The sequence below is a fragment of the Ctenocephalides felis genome, unplaced genomic scaffold (assembly GCF_003426905.1).
Source record: "Ctenocephalides felis isolate EL2017-DRISC unplaced genomic scaffold, ASM342690v1 CF-g0.4_SCAFFOLD_00845, whole genome shotgun sequence".
Taxonomy (NCBI): domain Eukaryota; kingdom Metazoa; phylum Arthropoda; class Insecta; order Siphonaptera; family Pulicidae; genus Ctenocephalides; species Ctenocephalides felis.
The window spans coordinates 67,121,218-67,146,639 of NW_020536999.1; the positions used below are offsets into that span (position 1 = coordinate 67,121,218).

The 25,422-nt window shown below is 34.0% G+C and overlaps 2 protein-coding genes and 1 long non-coding RNA gene across 3 annotated transcripts in view; all 3 read right to left on the reverse strand.

The window, feature by feature from the left end:
• Positions 1–471: 471 nt before the first annotated feature.
• LOC113387565 (mucin-2-like) lies at positions 472–15,433 on the reverse strand. The gene is made up of 3 exons (XM_026624904.1): positions 14,978–15,433; positions 4,542–10,530; positions 472–4,406 (listed from the first exon to the last, which is right to left on the reverse strand). Exons 1-3 carry the CDS (start codon positions 15,431–15,433, stop codon positions 472–474), a joined length of 10,380 nt encoding a protein of 3,459 aa, XP_026480689.1.
• Positions 15,434–23,467: 8,034 nt separating this feature from the next.
• LOC113364000 lies at positions 23,468–23,758 on the reverse strand. The gene is made up of 3 exons (XR_003366004.1): positions 23,739–23,758; positions 23,558–23,684; positions 23,468–23,488 (listed from the first exon to the last, which is right to left on the reverse strand). It is a non-coding gene; the product is annotated as an uncharacterized LOC113364000 (long non-coding RNA).
• Positions 23,759–24,700: 942 nt separating this feature from the next.
• LOC113387573 (mucin-5AC-like) overlaps positions 24,701–25,422 on the reverse strand; it is a 9,767-nt gene continuing 9,045 nt past the window's right edge. The window contains exon 6 of the mRNA XM_026624914.1: positions 24,701–24,741. Coding sequence (XP_026480699.1) covers positions 24,701–24,741 — 41 coding nt within the window. The remainder of the gene's footprint in view (positions 24,742–25,422) is intronic.

A 25,422-nucleotide genomic window follows, 5' to 3' on the forward strand; every position in this document is an offset into this window, starting at 1 on the left:
AATAAATTCTAAAGTACAGCACAGCAGGAAAAATAAAGAAAACTCTATCATATATTTGAAACCGGAATTGCTTAGTAGCCAACCCAATATAACATTATGATGAACTTTTAGCCATTCATGTATTTAAATATATTAAATTATATAAAATAAATGTATACATTTCACATCAGTATGGATATATAATCACAATTAACTTTTTCGCCAGCACAAATAAGTAGATCTTACATTATGACAAAATGTTTTCGATATTAACAAAAAATATGCTTTTAACAAATCGCAATAATTGATGTTTTCGAAATTACTTGCTACTCTTACATGTTTCGCATTTTATACTTTTCTTATTATTTTATCCTGGTATTATATTTTTAAGCTTGATACATCAAATTGATTATATATATTATATTATACGGATTTATTTATGAAATTTAATTTTAATTATGTCCTTTACATTATGTAGCAGCGCTACATCACCTATGCTAACAGATTGGTTTGGTTTGCACTTGGCAAATGCTTATATCTTTTGAAAAGAACTATACAAGAAACTGTGACAAAAACTGCTACTGCCGCTGAAACTGCAGCAGTTATAGCAATCAGAGTGTTGTCCACAGAATCCTTCTTGTTGGACGTGGTTGGTGGTGTGTTAGTAGTGGTTAGACCTATACTGGAATCAGAAGTGGAATAAATAGAAGTTGAAGAACTGTTTATAGTTGTGCTGATACCCATTGTGGTTTGTATATTGCTGGAGGCCGAAGTTGAAGGAACTGCGGCAACTGTTGTGGTGGTATTATTGGTGGAGGGTGTTTCTGACGTTGTGGACGGTGAATTTGTAGCCGAAGTTGTTGCATTCGAGGCTGTCGTTGATACATCTGTGGTGACCGATGGTTTACTTGTAGTAGTGGTTTGTGCACTTATAGTGGAAGACGGGTCATTTGTAGTTGAGGGTAATTTAGTTGTAGTGAAGGGATTGTTACTTGTAGTGGAAGACGGGTCATTTGTAGTCGAGGGTAATTTAGTTGTAGTGAAGGGTTGTTCACTTGTAGTAGTGGGTGGCTCACTTGTAGTGGAAGACGGGTCATTTGTAGTCGAGGGTAATTTAGTTGTGGTAGTGGGTTGCTCACTGGTAGTGGAAGACGGGTCATTTGTAGTTGAGGGTAATTTAGTTATAGTGAAGGGTTGTTCACTTGTAGTAATGGGTGGCTCAATTGTAGTGGAAGACGGGTCATTTGTAGTCGAGGGTAATTTAGTTGTGGTAGTGGGTTGTTCACTTGTAGTGGAAGACGGGTCATTTGTAGTTGAGGGTAATTTAGTTGTAGTGAAGGGATTGTTACTTGTAGTGGAAGACGGGTCATTCGTAGTCGAGGGTAATTTAGTTGTAGTGAAGGGTTGTTTACTTGTAGTAGTGGGCGGCTCACTTGTAGTGGAAGACGGGTCATTTGTAGTCGAGGGTAATTTAGTTGTAGTGAAGGGTTGTTCACTTGTAGTAGTGGGTGGCTCACTTGTAGTGGAAGACGGGTCATTTGTAGTCGAAGGAAATTTAGTTGTAGTGAAGGGTTGTTCACTTGTAGTGGAAGACGGGTCATTCGTAGCCGAGGGTAATTTAGTTGTAGTGAAGGGTTGTTCACTTGTAGTAGTGGGTGGCTCACTTGTAGTGGAAGACGGGTCATTTGTAGTCGAGGGTAATTTAGTTGTGGTAGTGGGTTGTTCACTTGTAGTGGAAGACGGGTCATTTGTAGTCGAAGGTAATTTAGTTGTAGTGAAGGGTTGTTCACTTGTAGTGGCAGACGGGTCATTCGTAGTCGAGGGTAATTTAGTTGTAGTAGGAGGTTGTACACTTGTAGTGGAAGACGGGTCATTTGTAGTCGAAGGTAATTTAGTTGTAGTGAAGGGTTGTTCAGATGTAGTCGTGGGTGGTTCACTTGTAGTGGAAGACGGGTTATTTGTAGTCGAGGGTAATTTAGTTGTAGTGAAGGGTTGTTCACTTGTAGTCGTGGGTGGCTCACTTGTAGTGGAAGACGGGTTATTTGTAGTCGAGGGTAATTTAGTTGTAGTGAAGGGTTGCTCACTTGTAGTAGTGGGTGGCTCACTTGTCGTGGAAGACGGGCCATTTGTAGTCGAGGGTAATTTAGTTGTGGTAGGTGGTTGTACACTTGTAGTGGAAGACGGGTCATTTGTAGTCGAAGGTAATTTAGTTGTAGTGAAGGGTTGTTCAGTTGTAGTGGAAGACGGGTCATTCGTATTCGAGGGTAATTTAGTTGTAGTGGAGGGTTGTTTACTTGTAGTAGTGGGTGTCTCACTTGTAGTGGACGACGGGTCATTTGTAGTCGAGGGTAATTTAGTTGTGGTAGGGGGTTGTACACTTGTAGTGGAAGACGGGTCATTTGTAGTCGAAGGTAATTTAGTGGTAGTGAAGGGTTGTTCAGATGTAGTCGTGGGTGGCTCACTTGTAGTGGAAGACGGGTTATTTGTAGTCGATGGTAATTTAGTTGTAGTGAACGGTTGTTCACTTGCAGTCGTGGGTGGCTCACTTGTAGAGGAAGACGGGTTATTTGTAGTCGAGGGTAATTTAGTTGTAGTGAAGTGTTGTTCACTTGTAGTAGTGGGTAGCTCACTTGTAGTGGAAGACGGGTCATTTGTAGTCGAGGGTAATTCAGTTGTAGTGAAGGGTTGTTCACTTGTAGTAGTGGATGGCTCACTTGTAGTGGAAGACGTGTCATTTGTAGTCGAGGGTAATTTAGTTGTGGTAGGAGGTTGTACACTTGTAGTGGAAGACGGGTCATTTGTAGTCGAAGGTAATTTAGTTGTAGTGAAGGGTTGTTCACTTGTAGTGGAAGACGGGTCATTTGTAGTCGAGGGTAATTTAGTTGTAGTTAAGGGTTGTTCACTAGTAGTAGTGGGTGGCTCACTTGTAGTGGAAGACGGGTCATTTGTAGTCGAGGGTAATTTAGTTGTAGTGAAGGGTTGTTCACTTGTAGTAGTGGATGGCTCACTTGTAGTGGAAGACGGGTCATTTGTAGTCGAGGGTAATTTAGTTGTGGTAGTGGGTTGCTCACTGGTAGTGGAAGACGGGTCATTTGTAGTTGAGGGTAATTTAGTTGTAGTGAAGGGTTGTTTACTTATAGTAATGGGTGGCTCAATTGTAGTGGAAGACGGGTCATTTGTAGTCGAGGGTAATTTAGTTGTGGTAGTGGGTTGTTCACTTGTAGTGGAAGACGGGTCATTTGTAGTTGAGGGTAATTTAGTTGTAGTGAAAGGATTGTTACTTGTAGTGGAAGACGGGTCATTCGTAGTCGAGGGTAATTTAGTTGTAGTGAAGGGTTGTTCACTTGTAGTAGTGGACGGCTCACTTGTAGTGGAAGACGGGTCATTTGTAGTCGAGGGTAATTTAGTTGTAGTGAAGGGTTGTTCACTTGTAGTAGAAGACGGGTCATTTGTAGTCGAGGGTAATTTAGTTGTAGTGAAGGGTTGTTCACTTGTAGTAGTGGGTGGCTCACTTGTAGTGGAAGACGGGTCATTTGTAGTCGAGGGTAATTTAGTTGTGGTAGGTGGTTGTACACTTGTAGTGGAAGACGGGTCATTTGTAGTCGAAGGTAATTTAGTTGTAGTGAAGGGTTGTTCAGTTGTAGTGGAAGACGGGTCATTCGTAGTCGAGGGTAATTTAGTTGTAGTGAAGGGTTGTTCACTTGTAGTAGTGGGTGGCTCACTTGTAGTGGAAGACGGGTAATTTGTAGTCGAGGGTAATTTAGTTGTGGTAGTGGGTTGTACACTTGTAGTGGAAGAGGGATCATTTGTAGTCGAAGGTAATTTAGTTGTAGTGAAGGGTTGTTCAGTTGTAGTGGAAGACGGGTCATTCGTATTCGAGGGTAATTTAGTTGTAGTGAAAGGTTGTTTACTTGTAGTAGTGGGTGTCTCACTTGTAGTGGACGACGGGTCATTTGTAGTCGAGGGTAATTTAGTTGTGGTAGGGGGTTGTACACTTGTAGTGGAAGACGGGTCATTTGTAGTCGAAGGTAATTTAGTTGTAGTGAAGGGTTGTTCAGATGTAGTCGTGGGTGGCTCACTTGTAGTGGAAGACGGGTTATTTGTAGTCGATGGTAATTTAGTTGTAGTGAACGGTTGTTCACTTGCAGTCGTGGGTGGCTCACTTGTAGAGGAAGACGGGTTATTTGTAGTCGAGGGTAATTTAGTTGTAGTGAAGTGTTGTTCACTTGTAGTAGTGGGTAGCTCACTTGTAGTGGAAGACGGGTCATTTGTAGTCGAGGGTAATTCAGTTGTAGTGAAGGGTTGTTCACTTGTAGTAGTGGGTGGCTCACTTGTAGTGGAAGACGTGTCATTTGTAGTCGAGGGTAATTTAGTTGTGGTAGGAGGTTGTACACTTGTAGTGGAAGACGGGTCATTTGTAGTCGAAGGTAATTTAGTTGTAGTGAAGGGTTGTTCACTTGTAGTGGAAGACGGGTCATTTGTAGTCGAGGGTAATTTAGTTGTAGTGAAGGGTTGTTCACTTGTAGTAGTGGGTGGCTCACTTGTAGTGGAAGACGGGTCATTTGTAGTCGAGGGTAATTTAGTTGTAGTGAAGGGTTGTTCACTTGTAGTAGTGGATGGCTCACTTGTAGTGGAAGACGGGTCATTTGTAGTCGAGGGTAATTTAGTTGTGGTAGTGGGTTGCTCACTGGTAGTGGAAGACGGGTCATTTGTAGTTGAGGGTAATTTAGTTGTAGTGAAGGGTTGTTTACTTGTAGTAATGGGTGGCTCAATTGTAGTGGAAGACGGGTCATTTGTAGTCGAGGGTAATTTAGTTGTGGTAGTGGGTTGTTCACTTGTAGTGGAAGACGGGTCATTTGTAGTTGAGGGTGATTTAGTTGTAGTGAAAGGATTGTTACTTGTAGTGGAAGACGGGTCATTCGTAGTCGAGGGTAATTTAGTTGTAGTGAAGGGTTGTTCACTTGTAGTAGTGGGCGGCTCACTTGTAGTGGAAGACGGGTCATTTGTAGTCGAGGGTAATTTAGTTGTAGTGAAGGGTTGTTCACTTGTAGTAGTGGGCGGCTCACTTGTAGTGGAAGACGGGTTATTTGTAGTCGAGGGTAATTTAGTTGTAGTGAAGGGTTGTTCACTTGTAGTAGTGGGTGGCTCACTTGTAGTGGAAGACGGGTCATTTGTAGTCGAGGGTAATTTAGTTGTGGTAGGTGATTGTACACTTGTAGTGGAAGACGGGTCATTTGTAGTCGAAGGTAATTTAGTTGTAGTGAAGGGTTGTTCAGTTGTAGTGGAAGACGGGTCATTCGTAGTCGAGGGTAATTTAGTTGTAGTGAAGGGTTGTTCACTTGTAGTAGTGGGTGGCTCACTTGTAGTGGAAGACGGGTAATTTGTAGTCGAGGGTAATTTAGTTGTGGTAGGGGGTTGTACACTTGTAGTGGAAGAGGGATCATTTGTAGTCGAAGGTAATTTAGTTGTAGTGAAGGGTTGTTCAGTTGTAGTGGAAGACGGGTCATTTGTAGTCAAGGGTAATTTAGTTGTAGTGAAGGGTTGTTCACTTGTAGTGGAAGACGGATCATTTGTAGTCGAGGGTAATTTAGTTGTAGTAAAGGGTTGTTCACTTGTAGTAGTGGGTGGCTCACTTGTAGTGGAAGAAGGATCATTTGTAGTTGAGGGTAATTTAGTTGTAGTGAAGGGTTGTTCACTTGTAGTGGAGGACGGGTCATTAGTAGTCGAGGGTACTTTAGTTGTAGTGAAGGGTTGTTCACTTGTAGTGAAAGACGGGTAATTTGTAGTCGATGGTAATTTAGTTGTAGTGAATGGTTGTTCACTTGCAGTCGTGGGTGGCTCACTTGTAGTGGAAGACGGGTTATTTGTAGTCGAGGGTAATTTAGTTGTAGTGAAGTGTTGTTCACTTGTAGTAGTGGGTGGCTCACTTGTAGTGGAAGACGGGTTATTTGTAGTCGAGGGTAATTTAGTTGTAGTGAAGGGTTGTTCACTTGTAGTGGAGGACGGGTCATTAGTAGTCGAGGGTACTTTAGTTGTAGTGAAGGGTTGTTCACTTGTAGTGGAAGACGGGTAATTTGTAGTCGATGGTAATTTAGTTGTAGTGAATGGTTGTTCACTTGCAGTCGTGGGTGGCTCACTTGTAGTGGAAGACGGGTTATTTGTAGTCGAGGGTAATTTAGTTGTAGTGAAGTGTTGTTCACTTGTAGTAGTGGGTGGCTCACTTGTAGTGGAAGACGGGTCATTTGTAGTCGAGGGTAATTTAGTTGTGGTAGGAGGATGTACACTTGTAGTGGAAGACGGGTCATTAGTAGTCGAAGGTAATTTAGTTGTAGTAAAGGGTTGTTCAGTTGTAGTGGAAGACGGGTCATTCGTAGTCGAGGATAATTTAGTTGTAGTGAAGGGTTGTTCACTTGTAGTAGTGGGCGGCTCACTTGTAGTGGAAGACGGGTCATTTGTAGTCGAGGGTAATTTAGTTGTAGTGAAGGGTTGTTCATTTGTAGTATTGGGTGGCTCACTTGTAGTGGAAGACGGGTCATTTGTAGTCGAGGGTAATTTAGTTGTGGTAGGTGGTTGTACACTTGTAGTGGAAGACGGGTCATTTGTAGTCGAAGGTAATTTAGTTGTAGTGAAGGGTTGTTCACTTGTAGTGGAAGACGGGTCATTTGTAGTCGAGGGTAATTTAGTTGTAGTGAAGGGTTGTTCACTTGTAGTGGAAGACGGATCATTTGTAGTCGAGGGTAATTTAGTTGTAGTGAAGGGTTGTTCACTTGTGGTAGGTGGTTGTACACTTGTAGTGGAAGACGGGTCATTTGTAGTCGAAGGTAATTTAGTTGTAGTGAAGGGTTGTTCAGTTGTAGTGGAAGACGGGTCATTCGTAGTCGAGGGTAATTTAGTTGTAGTGAAGGGTTGTTCACTTGTAGTAGTGGGTGGCTCACTTGTAGTGGAAGACGGGTAATTTGTAGTCGAGGGTAATTTAGTTGTGGTAGGGGGTTGTACACTTGTAGTGGAAGAGGGATCATTTGTAGTCGAAGGTAATTTAGTTGTAGTGAAGGGTTGTTCACTTGTAGTAGTGGGTGGCTCACTTGTAGTGGAAGACGGGTTATTTGTAGTCGAGGGTAATTTAGTTGTAGTGAAGGGTTGTTCACTTGTAGTGGAGGACGGGTCATTAGTAGTCGAGGGTACTTTAGTTGTAGTGAAGGGTTGTTCACTTGTAGTGGAAGACGGGTAATTTGTAGTCGATGGTAATTTAGTTGTAGTGAATGGTTGTTCACTTGCAGTCGTGGGTGGCTCACTTGTAGAGGAAGACGGGTTATTTGTAGTCGAGGGTAATTTAGTTGTAGTGAAGTGTTGTTCACTTGTAGTAGTGGGTGGCTCACTTGTAGTGGAAGACGGGTCATTTGTAGTCGAGGGTAATTCAGTTGTAGTGAAGGATTGTTCACTTGTAGTAGTGGGTGGCTCACTTGTAGTGGAAGACGTGTCATTTGTAGTCGAGGGTAATTTAGTTGTGGTAGGAGGTTGTACACTTGTAGTGGAAGACGGGTCATTTGTAGTCGAAGGTAATTTAGTTGTAGTGAAGGGTTGTTCACTTGTAGTGGAAGACGGGTCATTTGTAGTCGAGGGTAATTTAGTTGTAGTGAAGGGTTGTTCACTTGTAGTAGTGGGTGGCTCACTTGTAGTGGAAGACGGGTCATTTGTAGTCGAGGGTAATTTAGTTGTAGTGAAGGGTTGTTCACTTGTAGTAGTGGATGGCTCACTTGTAGTGGAAGACGGGTCATTTGTAGTCGAGGGTGATTTAGTTGTGGTAGTGGGTTGCTCACTGGTAGTGGAAGACGGGTCATTTGTAGTTGAGGGTAATTTAGTTGTAGTGAAGGGTTGTTTACTTGTAGTAATGGGTGGCTCAATTGTAGTGGAAGACGGGTCATTTGTAGTCGAGGGTAATTTAGTTGTGGTAGTGGGTTGTTCACTTGTAGTGGAAGACGGGTCATTTGTAGTTGAGGGTAATTTAGTTGTAGTGAAAGGATTGTTACTTGTAGTGGAAGACGGGTCATTTGTAGTCGAGGGTAATTTAGTTGTAGTGAAGGGTTGTTCACTTGTAGTAGTGGGCGGCTCACTTGTAGTGGAAGACGGGTCATTTGTAGTCGAGGGTAATTTAGTTGTAGTGAAGGGTTGTTCACTTGTAGTAGTGGGCGGCTCACTTGTAGTGGAAGACGGGTCATTTGTAGTCGAGGGTAATTTAGTTGTAGTGAAGGGTTGTTCACTTGTAGTAGTGGGTGGCCCACTTGTAGTGGAATACGGGTCATTTGTAGTCGAGGGTAATTTAGTTGTGGTAGTGGGTTGTTCACTTGTAGTGGAAGACGGGTCATTTGTAGTCGAAGGTAATTTAGTTGTAGTGAAGGGTTGTTTAGTTGTAGTGGAAGACGGGTCATTCGTAGTCGAGGATAATTTAGTTGTAGTGAAGGGTTGTTCACTTGTAGTAGTGGGCGGCTCACTTGTAGTGGAAGACGGGTCATTTGTAGTCGAGGGTAATTTAGTTGTAGTGAAGGGTTGTTCACTTGTAGTATTGGGTGGCTCACTTGTAGTGGAAGACGGGTCATTTGTAGTCGAGGGTAATTTAGTTGTGGTGGGTGGTTGTTCACTTGTAGTGGAAGACGGATCATTTGTAGTCGAGGGTAATTTAGTTGTAGTGAAGGTTTGTTCACTTGTAGTAGTGGGTGGCTCACTTGTAGTGGAAGACGGGTCATTTGTAGTCGAGGGTAATTTAGTTGTGGTAGTGGGTTGCTCACTGGTAGTGGAAGACGGGTCATTTGTAGTTGAGGGTAATTTAGTTGTAGTGAAGGGTTGTTCACTTGTAGTAATGGGTGGCTCACTTGTAGCGGAAGAAGGATCATTTGTAGTTGAGGGTAATTTAGTTGTAGTGAAGGGTTGTTCAGTTGTAGTGGAAGACGGGTCATTTGTAGTCAAGGGTAATTTAGTTGTAGTGAAAGGTTGTTCACTTGTAGTGGAAGACGGATCATTTGTAGTCGAGGGTAATTTAGTTGTAGTGAAGGGTTGTTCACTTGTAGTATTGGGTAGCTCACTTGTAGTGGAAGACGGGTCATTTGTAGTCGAAGGTAATTTAGTTGTAGTGAAGGGTTGTTCACTTATAGTAGAAGACGGGTCATTCGTAGTCAAGGGTAATTCAGTTGTAGTAAAGGGTTGTTTACTTGTAGTAGTGGGTGGCTCACTTGTAGTGGAAGCCTGGTCATTTGTAGTCGAGGGTAATTTAGTTGTGGTAGGAGGTTGTACACTTGTAGTGGAAGACGCGTCATTTGTAGTCGAAGGTAATTTAGTTGTAGTGAATGCTTGTTCAGTTGTAGCGGAAGACGGGTCATTCGTAGTCGAGGGAAATTTAGTAGTAGTGAAGGGTTGTTCACTTATAGTGGAATTCGGGTCATTTGTAGTCGAAGTTAATTTAGTTGTAGTGAAGGGTCGTTCACTTGTAGTAGTGGATGGCTCATTTGTAGTAGTGGGTGGCTCACTTGTAGTGGAGGACGGGTCATTCGTAGTCGAGGGTAATTTAGTTGTAGTGAAGGGTTGTTCACTTGTAGTGAAGGACGGGTCATTTGTAGTCAAGGGTAATTCAGTTGTAGTGAAGGGTTGTTCACTTGTAGTGGAAGACGGGTCATTTGTGATCGAAGGTAATTTAGTTGTAGTGAAGGGTTGTTCACTTGTAGTAGTGGGTGGTTCACTTGTAGTGGTAGACGGGTCATTTGTAGTTGAGGGTAGTTTAATTGTGGTAGTGGGTGGCTCACTTGTAGTGGAAGACGGATCATTTGTAGTCGAGGGTAATTTAGTTGTAGTGAAGGGTTGTTCACTTGTAGTGGAAGACGGGTCATTTGTAGTCGAGGGTAATTTAGTTGTAGTGAAGGGTTGTTCACTTGTAGTAGTGGTTGGCTCACTTGTAGTGGAAGACGGGTCTTTTGTAGTCGAGGGTAATTTAGTTGTAGTGAAGGTTTGTTCACTTGTAGTGGAAGACGGGTCATTCGTAGTCGAAGGTAATTCAGTTGTAGTGGAGGGTTGTTTACTTGTAGTAGTGGGTGGCTCACTTGTATTGAAAGACGGGTCATTTGTAATCAAGGGTAATTTAGTTGTGGTAGGGGGTTGGTCACTTGTAGTGGAAGACGGGTCATTTGTAGTCGAAGGTAATTTAGTTGTAGTGAAGGGCTTTGCACTTCTAGTAGAGGACGGGTCATTCGTAGTCGAGGGTAAATTAGTTGTAGTGAAGGGTTGTTCACTTGTAGTCGAGGGCGATTTACTAATAGTAAAGTTTTGCTCGTTTGTAGTCGAGAGTGGTTCACTTGTAGTCAAGGATTGTTTACTTGTAATCGGTGTTGTGTCAGTTGTAGCTCTTGGTTCCGTAGTTGTGATTGGTGCACGAATAGTCGTAGTTGGCATATTTGTAGTTGTGTCTAATTGCAACATACATTCATCAATATCGCTTTTTGTATTATATATCCTAACGTAGTCAATGCCTGCCTTTATATTATCATTTGTTTCTAGAGTTAAGCGTACCTGTAAAAGAAAAAAAAATCATATTTATTATTTATCTAGAGTGAAACATTGTTAACTTCCCAAAGAAAAAGTTTATGTTTTCATAAAAAATCCGATTCAGTAATTTTATGAATTCTCAAGTTTCAAGCCATTCTGAATTTTTTTAAAAGACATATCTTCTAACTATGTCTTTCTTATCTGAACAAATTTTAGTGCTTTTATTGAATGGATCAGTATCATTGAAAACTTCTATTGTAGCAAAACACTGAAATTTGAAACATATTAATTCATCGGAAGAAAAGCATTTTAATTTGTTTAATAACAATAGCCAATTTTCAATAAAATATGTATATTTACTTTACACAAGCTTTCAGAATCTTGAATATGAATTCGCAAAGCTTATCAAAATAGCGTATTACCTTCCTCTGAAAATTGTTAAAAAATTCATGTTTCATAAATCATTTTTCTGCTACACTCTTTGCTTCTAATTTTAAATTTCCAAAGTCATGCCAATACTTTTCAAATTTTTAACAAATTTGTAAATGTTTATACTTTATACCATTGTAAGATCGGTGATTTTAGATTATCGAACTTTAGATGCTGCGATAGTAGTAGAATATTACAATGGAAACCAATGATAACATAGTTGTAGTTTGCAAACTTCTTTTTATGTAAAATAGTTTCATTTTGAATTTCAACAAAACGAATTTTTAAAGCAACAATGGCTTCGAGATGTCCTGCACATCTAGTAGGCATAAATATTTTTAATGTTATTGAAATTGATGACACACTCTCGTTAATAGATTTGAATCTTAATGAACTATTCCATATTTTTATATTAAATCCAAAAAAATTGAAAATTCATAAACTATTTAAAGAAACCGCGAAAAAAGATGGAGAAACCTTGCAATAAATAGTATAATCAGCAAAATACCGATTATAGCAAATAAAATTAAGAAGGAAACTTGGAAGACTATTATGACTATGAATGTCTACATGTGACAAGTCACGGAAATATAATCTGCTTCTGAAAGTAAAATTTAATTTTCAAAACGAAAAATAGTGTTTGAATTTTCTGCGATAAAATGCCTGAGATAGCACGTTATTCAGTAGATGCTTAGATTGAATACAATGAATGACTTCATTGTATCTAAATACATCACAATAATGTATTCTTTGAATATTGAGAAAAGAGTTCTTCACATATTCGGTTATAAGTTTAAATTATTTTATATACAATAATGAATTCATTCATTCATTTTTCATGCAAGCCTGGTTGAAACGCTTAATGACTAACTCCGACTTTAAACTTAAAGGAGAATTTAAAAAATATAAAATATTGGTTTAAAGTGAAATAAAATATATGTGCAATTTAAAATATATTTCTGAGCCCGCGGCCCGCGGCTTCCTCGGCCGGAACCCGCTTGGTTCGGGGGCCCGTTGCATTTTGACACCTATGCCACCCTACAGTTACGCCACTGTATATATATATATATATATATATATATATAAATATATATATATCTTGATAGTTTTTTCGACGTTGAAACATATTTCAAAGTAACTAGCAGCCCATTCGTCGAAATAAAAAGGTAATAAAGTATAAAAACTTTTATTTATACGTTTTGACACAAGATGCGTGTCATCATTCAGCAACACAGGACAAAAAACACTCAACAAAAATTTATTTTAAAAAATTAAACTTAATAACAATTAGAAAAAAACATTTTTTAGAAAAAATTATGTATAACTAAACGATTTGAAAACTAATTTTACTAAAAGTTATGAAATACATTATTGTGAAGCTAGAAGCACGCCCATACCGAGCATCTTGTGTCGAAACGTATAAATAAAAGTTTTTATACTTTATTACCTTTTTTATTTCGACGAATGGGCTGCTAGTTACTTTGAAATATATATATATATATATATATATATATATATATATATATACAGGGCCGGTCCTGGGGCCCTTAGCGCCCGCATGCAACTTTTATTCTAGCGCCCCCCGCCCATTAATTTGTCCTGTTTTAACAGTTTATCATTTAAATTATATAAATATTTACATATTTTTTAAAAATTAATTTTTAATCATTCTGGATTTAGTGCGGAAAAATTAGATATAATCTCAAAGCGTATAAAATACATTGATTTTAAATTTATTTAGAAAATCGAGGCGATTCGCGGGTTAATTGTAATCAAATGTTTTTAAATTTTCAATTATTTTCAACGTATGTACAATATTAATATTTGTTTTAAAACATTTCACTTGTTTATTGTGCGATTTATTCTATTGAGCAAATCATGCTAAGAGAGCTAAAAAAAACTAGAACTCATAACACTCGTATTTCATGTTGGATTTTTTAAAATTTAATTTAATTTAATTTTTCGTCATTTACAATATCCAAAATTGCGTCGTAAACTTTTCCTTATTGATATCGTAAAAGCCGAATTGTATTTATAATTGCTTTCTCGTCATATTCAGAGAATCAGTTTGTTGTTTTAAAGTTAAATTTTTAACGTATTTTAAAAGTATTGTTCAAAAATCAGTAGAAAATGCAAAGAAAGTACACATTTCTTGAACTATATTGAAAAAATAACTAATTATATTTGGTATGTATTATTTTTGCATAGTTAACACTATTCCTACCTGGACCGGTCAAATGACCGTTTTAAATTTCCGATTAGTTTTTTTCATATCAAACGTGATGGAATCGATGATCGAACTTACAAAAAAAAGTAAATTCAGAGGAATTTAGAGTAGTGAAAACTGCCTTCTGCAAATTTATATGCATTTTTTTCGATTCTATATGCACGCTGCGCAAATGAGGCAAGGAGTATAAATATTGCACGCTGCGCAAATGAGGCAAGGAGTATAAATATTGCACTTCTACGGTATAAAAAGTGGGTTTTCTCATTCTTGCTCAATGGCTATGTGTTGACAGATTTTTACGAAGGAATCCAAACAACAAATTGATAGGTTTTGTTTTGAATCCAAAGGTTTGCTCAACTACATTGACAGCAATCAAAATTGTTGTAAAAGACCACGTATTACTATCGTCAAACATATATTTTCAATAAAGGTAAGGTGTAAATTTATTCAACACATGTTCAATAATATTCAGGAAAGCGTATAAATTTTAGTAACCGTTCAAGATACAATGTAAATATAATTATACCCAGCAAAACGCACAAATGGGGTGTAAAATTTTGGTAACCATCCAGTATACGTAACAAACTGAGAATTTCTTTGAAGATTTATAACCAATGAAACCGTAATATCAAAATTGCTAGTACGATGTAAAAAATATATAACGTTTTTACCATCCTACACATAGATAAACTTTTAGTAAAAAAAAACTGTGATGGTAGGTGCAATTGAAGCAATATAACAGCTATAAATACTCGCAGAATTAAAAATCAAGGACTTCATCACTCAAATAATATTTACAATTTTGGAAACTAAGAAAGAAGGTTCTAATTTTCACTTACATACACATATGCTGAAAAAATTACACCAATATGTCAGAAATAATTCGGTAAAATATGAATTTTAGAGAGAATTTATTAAGGATTTACATTATTTTGTATTTATTCAGGATAAATCTATTGTTGTCACATAAAGAAATTACGGGAACACGATGTACAAGGCAGGAACTTTCTATTCCTAATAACTTGCCGTATAGTTGCAACAAGAATTCAGAAAAAAATCAACTAAGTACAAGTACAAAACAGATTCCCTAAAAGAAAATATTCCAGATATATCTTTAGAAAAATGATAGGGCGAACAAAATCATATTTGTTTCATTTCCATAACCCTAAGCACGCATATCTTTAACATTCAATTCAGTTCATCAGAAGAAGCAAAACATTTGCAAGAAAAACAAGAGTTACAATTCAATTTCTCGGAATAAACATGCCATTTTCTGAGCACTGGCTCCCCATTTTTCATTTTCCCGATTATAATTTATTTATATTTTAACTAGTTCTGTTTCAACTAAATCAGCCTGCAATTTTTTGTCAATAATGCGCAATAATTAATTTAATCTTTCGCAGGTTTGCGCTTATGGGATTGAACACTAGATAATTGCTTTTTTGATTTCACGTTACCTTAGAATAAAGCATAAATAGAATAAGTAGATCAATCAACAAACAGAGCTGTTATTTACTATTTTGCAGAGTTATTAATTGATTAATTGTTTCTACTGATCACATTGCAAAATAAATATGCTTTTTAAGTGTGTCTCCGTGTGTCCCTTTTTAAGTTAGATTGTTTATTATAATTTATAAAGTATTCTAGATTTTATATAAATAATAAAAATATAAATAATATATTATAAACTTAATTTCCAAAACTCGTTTTGGCGCCCCCTAAGGCATGCGCCCGCATTTTTTGCACGAATTGCATGCAAGGTAGGACCGGTCCTGTATGTATTGATAAAGTCTATAGCATAACAAATTTATTTACCTTTAGTGAACCACTTTTAGTCACTTTTATTTTTTCTTCTCTCCATTCCTTTGCCGTAATTGTATATGGTATTTTCTTTTCAATCTCTTTATCACCATCGATGAATATTTCAAGAATGATATCTCCATATCCTTGTACGCCGAGTTTTTCAATATAAAATCCTACTACAACGTAAGAATATTCATCAGCTACATAGGATTCCGTTTCTCCACAGACATCTGCCCAGCTGCCCGAAGGTTTAGCAATATAATGGCTAGTTTTTTCATTTCGTGGTTCAAAATCGGTTTCGTCTTTGAAAGCTAGAACTGCCCAAGGAGGCATCCAATTCACTGAACCAGTACACTGTTCTAAATGCAACTGACCATCATTGAAATTTATGTCTCCACATTGTACAGCTGAAGTTATTTCAACAAGAGCACTTGCTAATAAAATAATTATGGTGAGTAAAAATCGCATAGTTTAATTTGACATTTACTTTTTAAATAATTGCCTGATTGGTTGCCAGATTATTACTAATTACAGTAATAAATAGACAGATTTTAAGATTTAATAATTTTTTATCAGTCAGATAAGCGTCAAAATCGATTGTCAATGTTCATTTAGCGACACGAGCGGCGATTTTAATGAAGAGATCAATATCGAGAATATGCGCAATAGTTTGTGATAAAATTTAATTTAATTATTTTTTATTCATTGTAAATGAATTACATAGTTGTAAGTGGCCTTTTGCTTTAATGCAAGCTGCAATTTTTTCGTGTACGTTTTTGCGCGCACGGATTAACCGATTTGAATGATTCAAGTAACATTCGCTTCCTATTGATAGGGAGATGTGCTGATTAGCTTTTGACAAAGACAGGTCTGGCCGTTAAGGAGATACGGAGCAAAGAGTGCAGATTGAGTTTTTGAAAGAACGGAGCATTCGATTTGAATGATTCAAAAAACATTCTGCTCATTTCTGCTCATCCAGGACATGTCATCGAGTCAAAACTAGTGGTGCATGGCATCGTGCCTTGAGGCAAATTACTGGAACTTCCCGGAACACAATTAAATATTCGAGCAAAAAAATAATAATCAATAAATATTAAAAAATGATTAATAACAATATATTCTCGAAGAGATAATTATAATTACTATATATTTGTTCGTTCATATTATATGCAGTGATAATCTTATCTCTCAAAACATTTAAAAATGTTTAAATTAAGAAGAGATACCGAATGAGTCCGTCTGAGAAAATATTTCTTACGATTATAATAACGCATATGAAATATATACATTTTTAAACTGAATTGTAAATTTAAAATTTATATTTAAAGTATAAAACTTTGTATATTTTTGAACATTTTGAAAAAAAAAATTCGGAAAAGTTTTGAAATTTGTTTGAACCGTATAAGAGAACTTTAAAATTTAAAAATCTTGTTACGGAATCCAAAAACATTGTAACAAAATTAATACTAATATTTGAAATATCTATAAAATATCTGATAATTTAATGTGCATACGTCTAATGATCAGTTTAGACCGCCAAATATGTTTTTTTATCTCCAAAACCGCTAGACCTTTCTTCCCAAAAATTCATTTGTATTTTTTTTTTAATTTTGAAATTGCTTTTTGAATCATTCGAATTGGGCGCCGCCTTACATCAAAAACTGAATTACGATTTTTGACACTTTCTGCCCTTTTTCTTCGAAACCGCCAGACTTGCCTTTGCCAAAAACTAATCAGCACTCCTTCCCATCAATAGAAATTGAATGTTTTTTTCATCATTCAAATTGGTTGATGCACCCAAAATCGTGACAAAAATTGTATCCAAACATACATACATACATACATTTTTCTAAGGTGTGCTAAAATGTTCAGATACTCTTTAAACGTATCTTTACGTTTGCAACGATTTTTTTTCGAATTTTTGCGAATATTATAACTTACCCTACGGGAAGTTAAAAATATTTTAAAATCGTTTAAGATTTTATTAAACAACGTCTATGGCTACATACTCCTGTTACATAAAACCCCTGGCTCCCCTATATTTTAATTTATATCAAGTATTAGTATTTCTCGCTTAGTATTTGTATTTTCAAATCTTATCACATAGTTGATACCATACTGAATGTCCTTCCGCGATTTATCTAAAACGGATATCTAAAAACTATTAAACTGAAAAACTCGGAATAAATATGAAGTTTTTTTTGATATTCATAATAAATATTTTAATTTTTGAAGCAATTTTAGCAATAGATTGCCCAAACATAAACTTCAACGATGGAAATCTGCATTTGAAAAAATGTACGACTCCACTTTCTCGTTTTCCGCCTTGGGCAGTTTTAAAATTCTACCAAGTGGATGGATTTCGATCTAGAGACAACAAAACCACAAATTATATTGGAAGACCAACTGGAAATGGGACTGATGTGTGTGTAGAAACTGATTTTTATGAAGTTGATGAATTTTCGTACGTTGTTTTGGGATATTATCTTGATCAGTTGAAGAAATCTGCTCATGGACAGCTAGTACTTCAGTTAAATCTGGATGGAAATCGGATTGACGAGAAATATATAAGACATAACAATGCTGCTAAAAATTGGCGAAGTTTGGAAGTGGAAATAACAAAGAAAGGAATTTTATTGGTGAGTAGGATTATTATGATTATTATAATTTCATGCATGATACAAATATACATTACATTCAGCAAATTGCTGGAACTTACCCGTAATAACATTTTTTTTAAACAAGATTCATATTTTTAGAACTTTGCAAAAAAATAGATTTTTGAGAATTATAATTTTTTTGATAAAAATTAACATTATTGAAAAAAAAAATTTTATACTTTGAAATATTTTGGAAATTTTGAACTTTTTTTTAAAACAATCGTGATACGTCAGATGTGTAGAAATGAAATACCGAAGCGCTTGCATATATCTTATGATCATTTTTGTCCGCCAAATGGTGCTTTTTTATTTTTTTATCAGATCTTCGAAACCGCTAGACCTGCCTTTCCCAAATTTTACCAGTTCTTTAGTTCGTCATTCAATACATAATAAAATGTTTTTTAATTTGTTTCATTCAAATAGGACGCTCCGTTCTCTCAAAAACTGAATTACCATTATTGGCTCTTTTTGCCTCGTATTTTTGGAACAGCTTAACCTGCTTTTGCCAAAAACTAATCAGTACGTCTCCTCATCAATACGAATAGAATGCTTTTAACTTCCCGTAGGGTAAGTTGTTGTAACCGTCCAAAAATCAAAATTGAAAATTTTTACATTTCTTTACGTTTTGAAGGTTTCTGAACATTTTGGCATACATCAGAAAAAATGGATGTGTGTGTGTGTGAATATAATTTTTCGTCCACGTTTTTGGGCGCACGGATCAACCGATTTGAATGGTTCAAAAAACATTTGATTTCTATTGATATGGAGATGTGCTGATTAGTTTTTGGCAAAGGCAGGTCCTGCGGTTTCAGAGATACAGAGCTAAATTTGCAAAAATTGGTAGTTTTTGAGAGAACTAAGTGTTCAATTTGAATGATTCAAAGAACTTTCTGCTTGTTTTAACAAAATAATTGCTTTTGGAGAAAAAAAATTTTGTTATAATTTTTTTTTCAATTTTTTTTCAAGAAGGTTTTTTTTGTTGTATATCGAAAATAACTCAGATTCTTATTGTAGTTCTGACTTAAGTTCTTTAAAATAAAATAAACTTTAAAATATTTTTAACTTTGCAATTACGTTTATATAATTCTTATAAATATTAGATAATCTTGCAGTATTTATTTATAATAATCTATATGAAAACATTTAATATTCCTCAACCATTTCGTTACGGTACGGTAAGTTCCAGCAATTTGCCTTATGGCACGATGCCATACACACCACTAGTTAAATTATTCAAATCGGTTATTTCGTGTTTCCAAAATCGTCTATGAAAATTTGTATCCGCACACACACACACACACACACATACATCCATCTATGCCAAAATGTTCAGAAACATCTGAAACGTAAAGATATATAAAAAATTTCATGTTCGTTTTTTTGCTATTACTATAACTTACCCTACGGAAAATTAATAACAACACATCTTATTAAACAATTAAATAATGTATACTTAAAAATTATATTCTATCATTAAAAACTAAACATATATTTCTTAAAACCAAAAAATTTAACAGCAAAAAATTAATATCAGTAATATTTTGAAAATGTAGTCGTTCATCTCGTGATAGCAAAGTTGTCCGATTTAAGGCTACGGCTGTTTGCACCTTTTGTTCTTTATATTAAAATAATATTGTTAAAACACCATACTTCACTTATTTTTGAGATAAACGTGGTGGACCTTTTTACCCGCGGACCTTTAAGCGCCGCTCTATCCTATTTGTTGCGTACGTAGAAAAAAAACATATGGTAAAATCCAATCCATGACATTTTTGGGTCTTTAGACTTATATAAGTAGTCATTGCAAATTGAATTCGAATATTGCGAATGAAATATTTGGAATGTAGAATAACTTCGTTCCCACTTTTCTTTAATATCGTCTTCTGAGTAGTAACCTTGTATATTTAAAAAAATACATGGATATCCACAAAAATTTCCGAAGCATTAAGACTCTTTAACTGGTGAAAAGTACGAATAAACTCTTTTGATATGTTAATCAAAATATGTTTTTTGCGACAAATTAATCCACACAGAGTGAAAAACGTTTACAAAAAATGAATTGTTATCGAGCAAGATGTAAAATGATTCATCTACTAATTTGCTTGTTGAGTGGTTTGTGAGAAATATAGATTCTTAGTAAAAAATAATATGAGTGGCTGTGTCTGCCCTTTATTTCTGTCTATATATTAATTAACCTCATATTCTAGGTACGTTTATTGGTCGAAGCAAATAAAGATGTCAGGATTGGCCTGGATTACTTTAAAATATTGAACTCCAACATAGATTCTAAAGAATGTAATCCGCATTACAAAGAGAAAACTTCTGTAGTATCCAATCACGAGCCACTAACGATATCGAGGTATTCAAAAGCTGCCAAAGAAGAAATAACACCAGAAGGTCCAACCACTGATATAACGTTAAATTCTACAACAGAGCCTACAACTCTGAAGCCTAACCATACACGTCCTCATATAAAAGTAGATGTAAATGTCGATGTTTCGAATTTGGAAGATAAAGCTGATGTTGATATTGATATTAATGTTAATGTGCACTAAATAATCATATAAGACCTTTTTAATCAATTTCACAACTATATCAGCTTCAACCAGTAACTAGCTCTGCAAATATTATAGATACTAGATCACACTCAAATAACTAGTTTAATACTGTCTTGAATATTACTTTAACTCTCTACTATGACAAAATTAATAAACAATGAAATAGATAAATTAAATAATGAAAGTTGGTTATTTTATTTGCGTTGCTATTAAAAATGTAACTAGTGGGGCGCATGGCATCGTGCCTTAATGCAAATTCCTGGAACTTCCCGTGCCGTAATTAAACATTCGAGGAATGAAAATAATCAATAGTTGTTTTGAATAATTTCAATTAGATTATTTATTACATACTGTAAACTTATAAGAGCTTTTTAAATTGGGCGACGACCGTAGTTTATGAACTACTTATGCCCATGTAGAAATTAATATGGTCTGAATCTACAAGCAATATAAAATCTACATTGGTCAAATTTGAAACCAATATCGGCTGGTCATAAAAATTGAACATTTTTTATATTGAGGCCATATAGGTAAACCAACATTGGTCTATATTGGTCTATATTTGGAAATTTGGAACCAATGTTGCCTACAAATTGTTGAATGTTGGTAAGGTAATATACAATTAGACAGAGAGCTGGTGAACATTTTGAATTATTAATTATTGAATTATTAAATTATTCTGAAACTTATAACTGATGTTGAAATATTACACAAATATTTGAAGATTTGAAGTTGAAATAATATAACACATAAATCAATGTCATTTATTTAACAATAAAACACCTGAAATTTATTTATTTATTTATTTATTTATTTATTTCTGAAATGAACATATACGTAAATTTATTAAGAATGTTTTTGTGGAAATTCATTTATTAAATATAAACAATGATACAAATATATAACTGCATTAAAAATATGATTATTTATAAAACACAAAAGTGTCATAAATATTGATTATTTTTTTAATAGATATTTATTAATACATATCAAGTAAACTTTTTTTATAACAATAACAAAAGCAAATAAACTTTCCTATTTATAACATCATCACTCGATAAAACATTTCACAGCATCTGAACATATTTTATTTGTTGTTAATATATTTATTATCCATTATGAAATATTTATTTCATCGTCTAGAACAGTCATTGGAAAACCTACCTTACATTTGATATATATCAAGTAAATTATAATCGAATAATTATTCGATTATAATTTACGTGATATATATCAAATGTAAGGTAGGTAAAGTAATAAAAGTAATAAATGCAAATTAACTTAACTATTTATAACATCATCACTCGATAAAACATTTCACAGCATCTGAACATATTTTTTTGTTGTTAATATATTTATTATCCATTATGAAATATTTATTTCATCGTCTAGAACAGTCATTGGAAAACCTACCTTACATTTGATATATATCAAGTAAATTATAATCGAATAATTATTCTATTATAATTTACGTGATATATATCAAATGTAAGGTAGGTAAAGTAATAAAAGTAATAAATGCAAATTAACTTAACTATTTATAACATCATCACTCGATAAACATTTCACAGCATCTGAACATATTTTATTTGTTGTTAATATATTTATTATCCATTATGAAATATTTATTTCATCGTCTAGAACAGTCATTGGAAAACCTACCTTACATTGATATATATCAAGTAAATTATAATCGAATAATTATTCGACTATAATTTACGTGATATATATCAAATGTAAGGTAGGTAAAGTAATAAAAGTAATAAATGCAAATTAACTTAACTATTTATAACATCATCACTCGATAAAACATTTCACAGCATCTGAACATATTTTATTTGTTGTTAATATATTTATTATCCATTATGAAATATTTATTTCATCGTCTAGAACAGTCATTGGAAAACCTACCTTACATTTGATATATATCAAGTAAATTATAATCGAATAATTATTCGATTATAATTTACGTGATATATATCAAATGTAAGGTAGGTAAAGTAATGAAAGTAATAAATGCAAATTAACTTAACTATTTATAACATCATCACTCGATAAAACATTTCACAGCATCTGAACATATTTTATTTGTTGTTAATATATTTATTATCCATTATGAAATATTTATTTCATCGTCTAGAACAGTCATTGGAAAACCTACCTTACATTTGATATATATCAAGTAAATTATAATCGAATAATTATTCTATTATAATTTACGTGATATATATCAAATGTAAGGTAGGTAAAGTAATAAAAGTAATAAATGCAAATTAACTTAACTATTTATAACATCATCACTCGATAAAACATTTCACAGCATCTGAACATATTTTATTTGTTGTTAATATATTTATTATCCATTATGAAATATTTTTTCATCGTCTAGAACAGTCATTGGAAAACCTACCTTACATTTGATATATATCAAGTAAATTATAATCGAATAATTATTCTATTATAATTACGTGATATATATCAAATGTAAGGTAGGTAAAGTAATAAAAGTAATAAATGCAAATTAACTTAACTATTTATAACATCATCACTCGATAAAACATTTCACAGCATCTGAACATATTTTATTTGTTGTTAATATATTTATTATCCATTATGAAATATTTATTTCATCGTCTAGAACAGTCATTGGAAAACCTACCTTACATTTGATATATATCAAGTAAATTATAATCGAATAATTATTCGATTATAATTTACGTGATATATATCAAATGTAAGGTAGGTAAAGTAATAAAAGTAATAAATGCAAATTAACTTAACTATTTATAACATCATCACTCGATAAAACATTTCACAGCATCTGAACATATTTTATTTGTTGTTAATATATTTATTATCCATTATGAAATATTTATTTCATCGTCTAGAACAGTGACTGGGAAACTTTTTCAATCATAACCCCAAAATATTTTTGTCCAAGTTTGTATTGTCATCTGAAACCTCGTATTCCTTGTTAATAAATTTATAATATATCATTATATATTATCAATATGAATAATTTATGAAAGCGTTAAAATGAGATTGTAAAATGCACTCGACTCTACTTTTACCTTAAAAAATAATGACTTCATATCATAGTCTAAAATCTTGCTATGCAATGTACAGATTTATTGACATTCCACATTGCATTTATTATAATCAAACATTATGACTATTCTGTCAAAATTTATATCTTTCCTTTCTATAACTTATTTAGTTACAAACTTTTGATGAAAAACTTTTCGATAACATTTTACTACTAAGCAAGCCAGTTTCTCTATTTTCTGCGCTTACAACAATATTACCTGAAAATAAATAAGAATATGTTTTAAATGCAGAGACATATAATTATATTATAACAAGTATTGTCTTACCTTTTATAAATATGAAAGTGCAGTATGTCTTCACTCAAAAAGATTAGGTTATGTTATATTTTATTATGTTATATTTTATTATATTTCACGTAATATGTACAACTGATTTCTCAATGTGTTTAAACTCCTGATCAATATAAAAATCCTTAGTGAGAAAAATAAATTATCTTGCATTTCTTACCATTTTTATTGAAAACTTGCAAATTTTGACATTTCGAATAGCTAGTTTCCGATTATTATTAGAGATACTAATAATAATGTAGTTAGCAGTAATTATTCTAAAAATAAATAGCTATTAGTTACAATGCATAAACGCATAATTAAGTATTATACTCACCAATAGTAAAAAGAATTCGTCTATTAAAACTAAGGTTATGTTAGATATACATAACTTATTACTTAATCTATCCATCCCAAATCAAATCAGATGACGTAAAATTAAGTTGAACTTTCAAACCTTTGTATTTAATCCAAAGTAACAACAAAGAAATGAAATATTGTATATTTTTCAGAGACAATGCTTACTAAACAATTGTTTACCAAACTTGTTTGTGGTATATATTTCGCACCAATGCACATTACACACATTAGAAAACAATGTACACTATAACACTATTACACATTACACATAACTGAAAATATTATTCGATTATTTCCAGCAAAACTAGTATCTTAAAACATACTATAATTAACAATTTTGCATTAAAGGCTAAGGACGCCGTGACGCGCGTCGCTTCTTGTAGGCATACGTCATGCATAGAAGGCATAGAAAGATCTAGAATTTTATACCTGCGCTTTAAGATAGTGAGTTACTACAACAAGATTGTATATCTTGGTGGTGTAATGGCTAGCGTCGCAGCCTTTTGATTTTGATTTTGGGGTTCAAATCCCAGTCCATTATTATTATTTTTTATTTTATAATTGTATGAGTAAATAAAATTAAAGTTTTCAATTAGTTTTATATATATCGGACAGTATTTAAAATAAATTACCCTGTAACATTTATAACTTTTTTATAATGAAAGGAAAACTGAATTTTTATACTATTCTCAACATTTGAGGTTTTCATAAAGAAACCGTATAAAGTATTATACATCATTAGAATCGTCTCAAATTCTTAGTTTTTCTTCCACATATCACAACTTAGTATTTCAAACGGTTTGGCCTATGGGCGAGTTGCAGTGCTAAAATTCAAGAAAAATTGAAAATCTGAAAATAATATACGAACACACATATTGAATTATATATCATTTATTCGTAATTTTATTCCGCATCTTTCGTCCGAATAAACTTTTTACGTATCTTTTACCTTTAATTTGTAAGGGTGAATAATTACATGGTTAAATATTTACAGCCATATATATCTGGCGTATGTTGTTTTCGTTCTGTTGAGTCGATAGCTAAGCGCTAGCGTTGCCGACTCTTAACGTCGTAGTCTCGGGTTCGATCCCAGGTAAGATTTTTGTTTTCATTTTAAATATAATAACAATAATCATGATTGAGGAATTTGAGGAAACAATATTTATTATTAATTAACATGCAAACAATATTAATAGTCAATTATAAAAAATGTTGCATCAATATTCATTTTTATTTTGAGGACAATATTTATTAGCTTATGATAAAAAATTGCATAAATATTATTTTCAATTTGATGACAATATTTTGTACCCGATGATAAAAAATGTTGCATCAATAATTTCATTTCAATTTGTGGACAATATTTATCAGTCGATGATAAAAAATGTTGCATCAATATTTTTATTTCATTTGTGAACTATATTTATCAGCCGATGATAAAAAATATTGCATCAATATTTTATATTTCACTTTGGGAACAATATTTTTAGCCGATGATAAAAAAA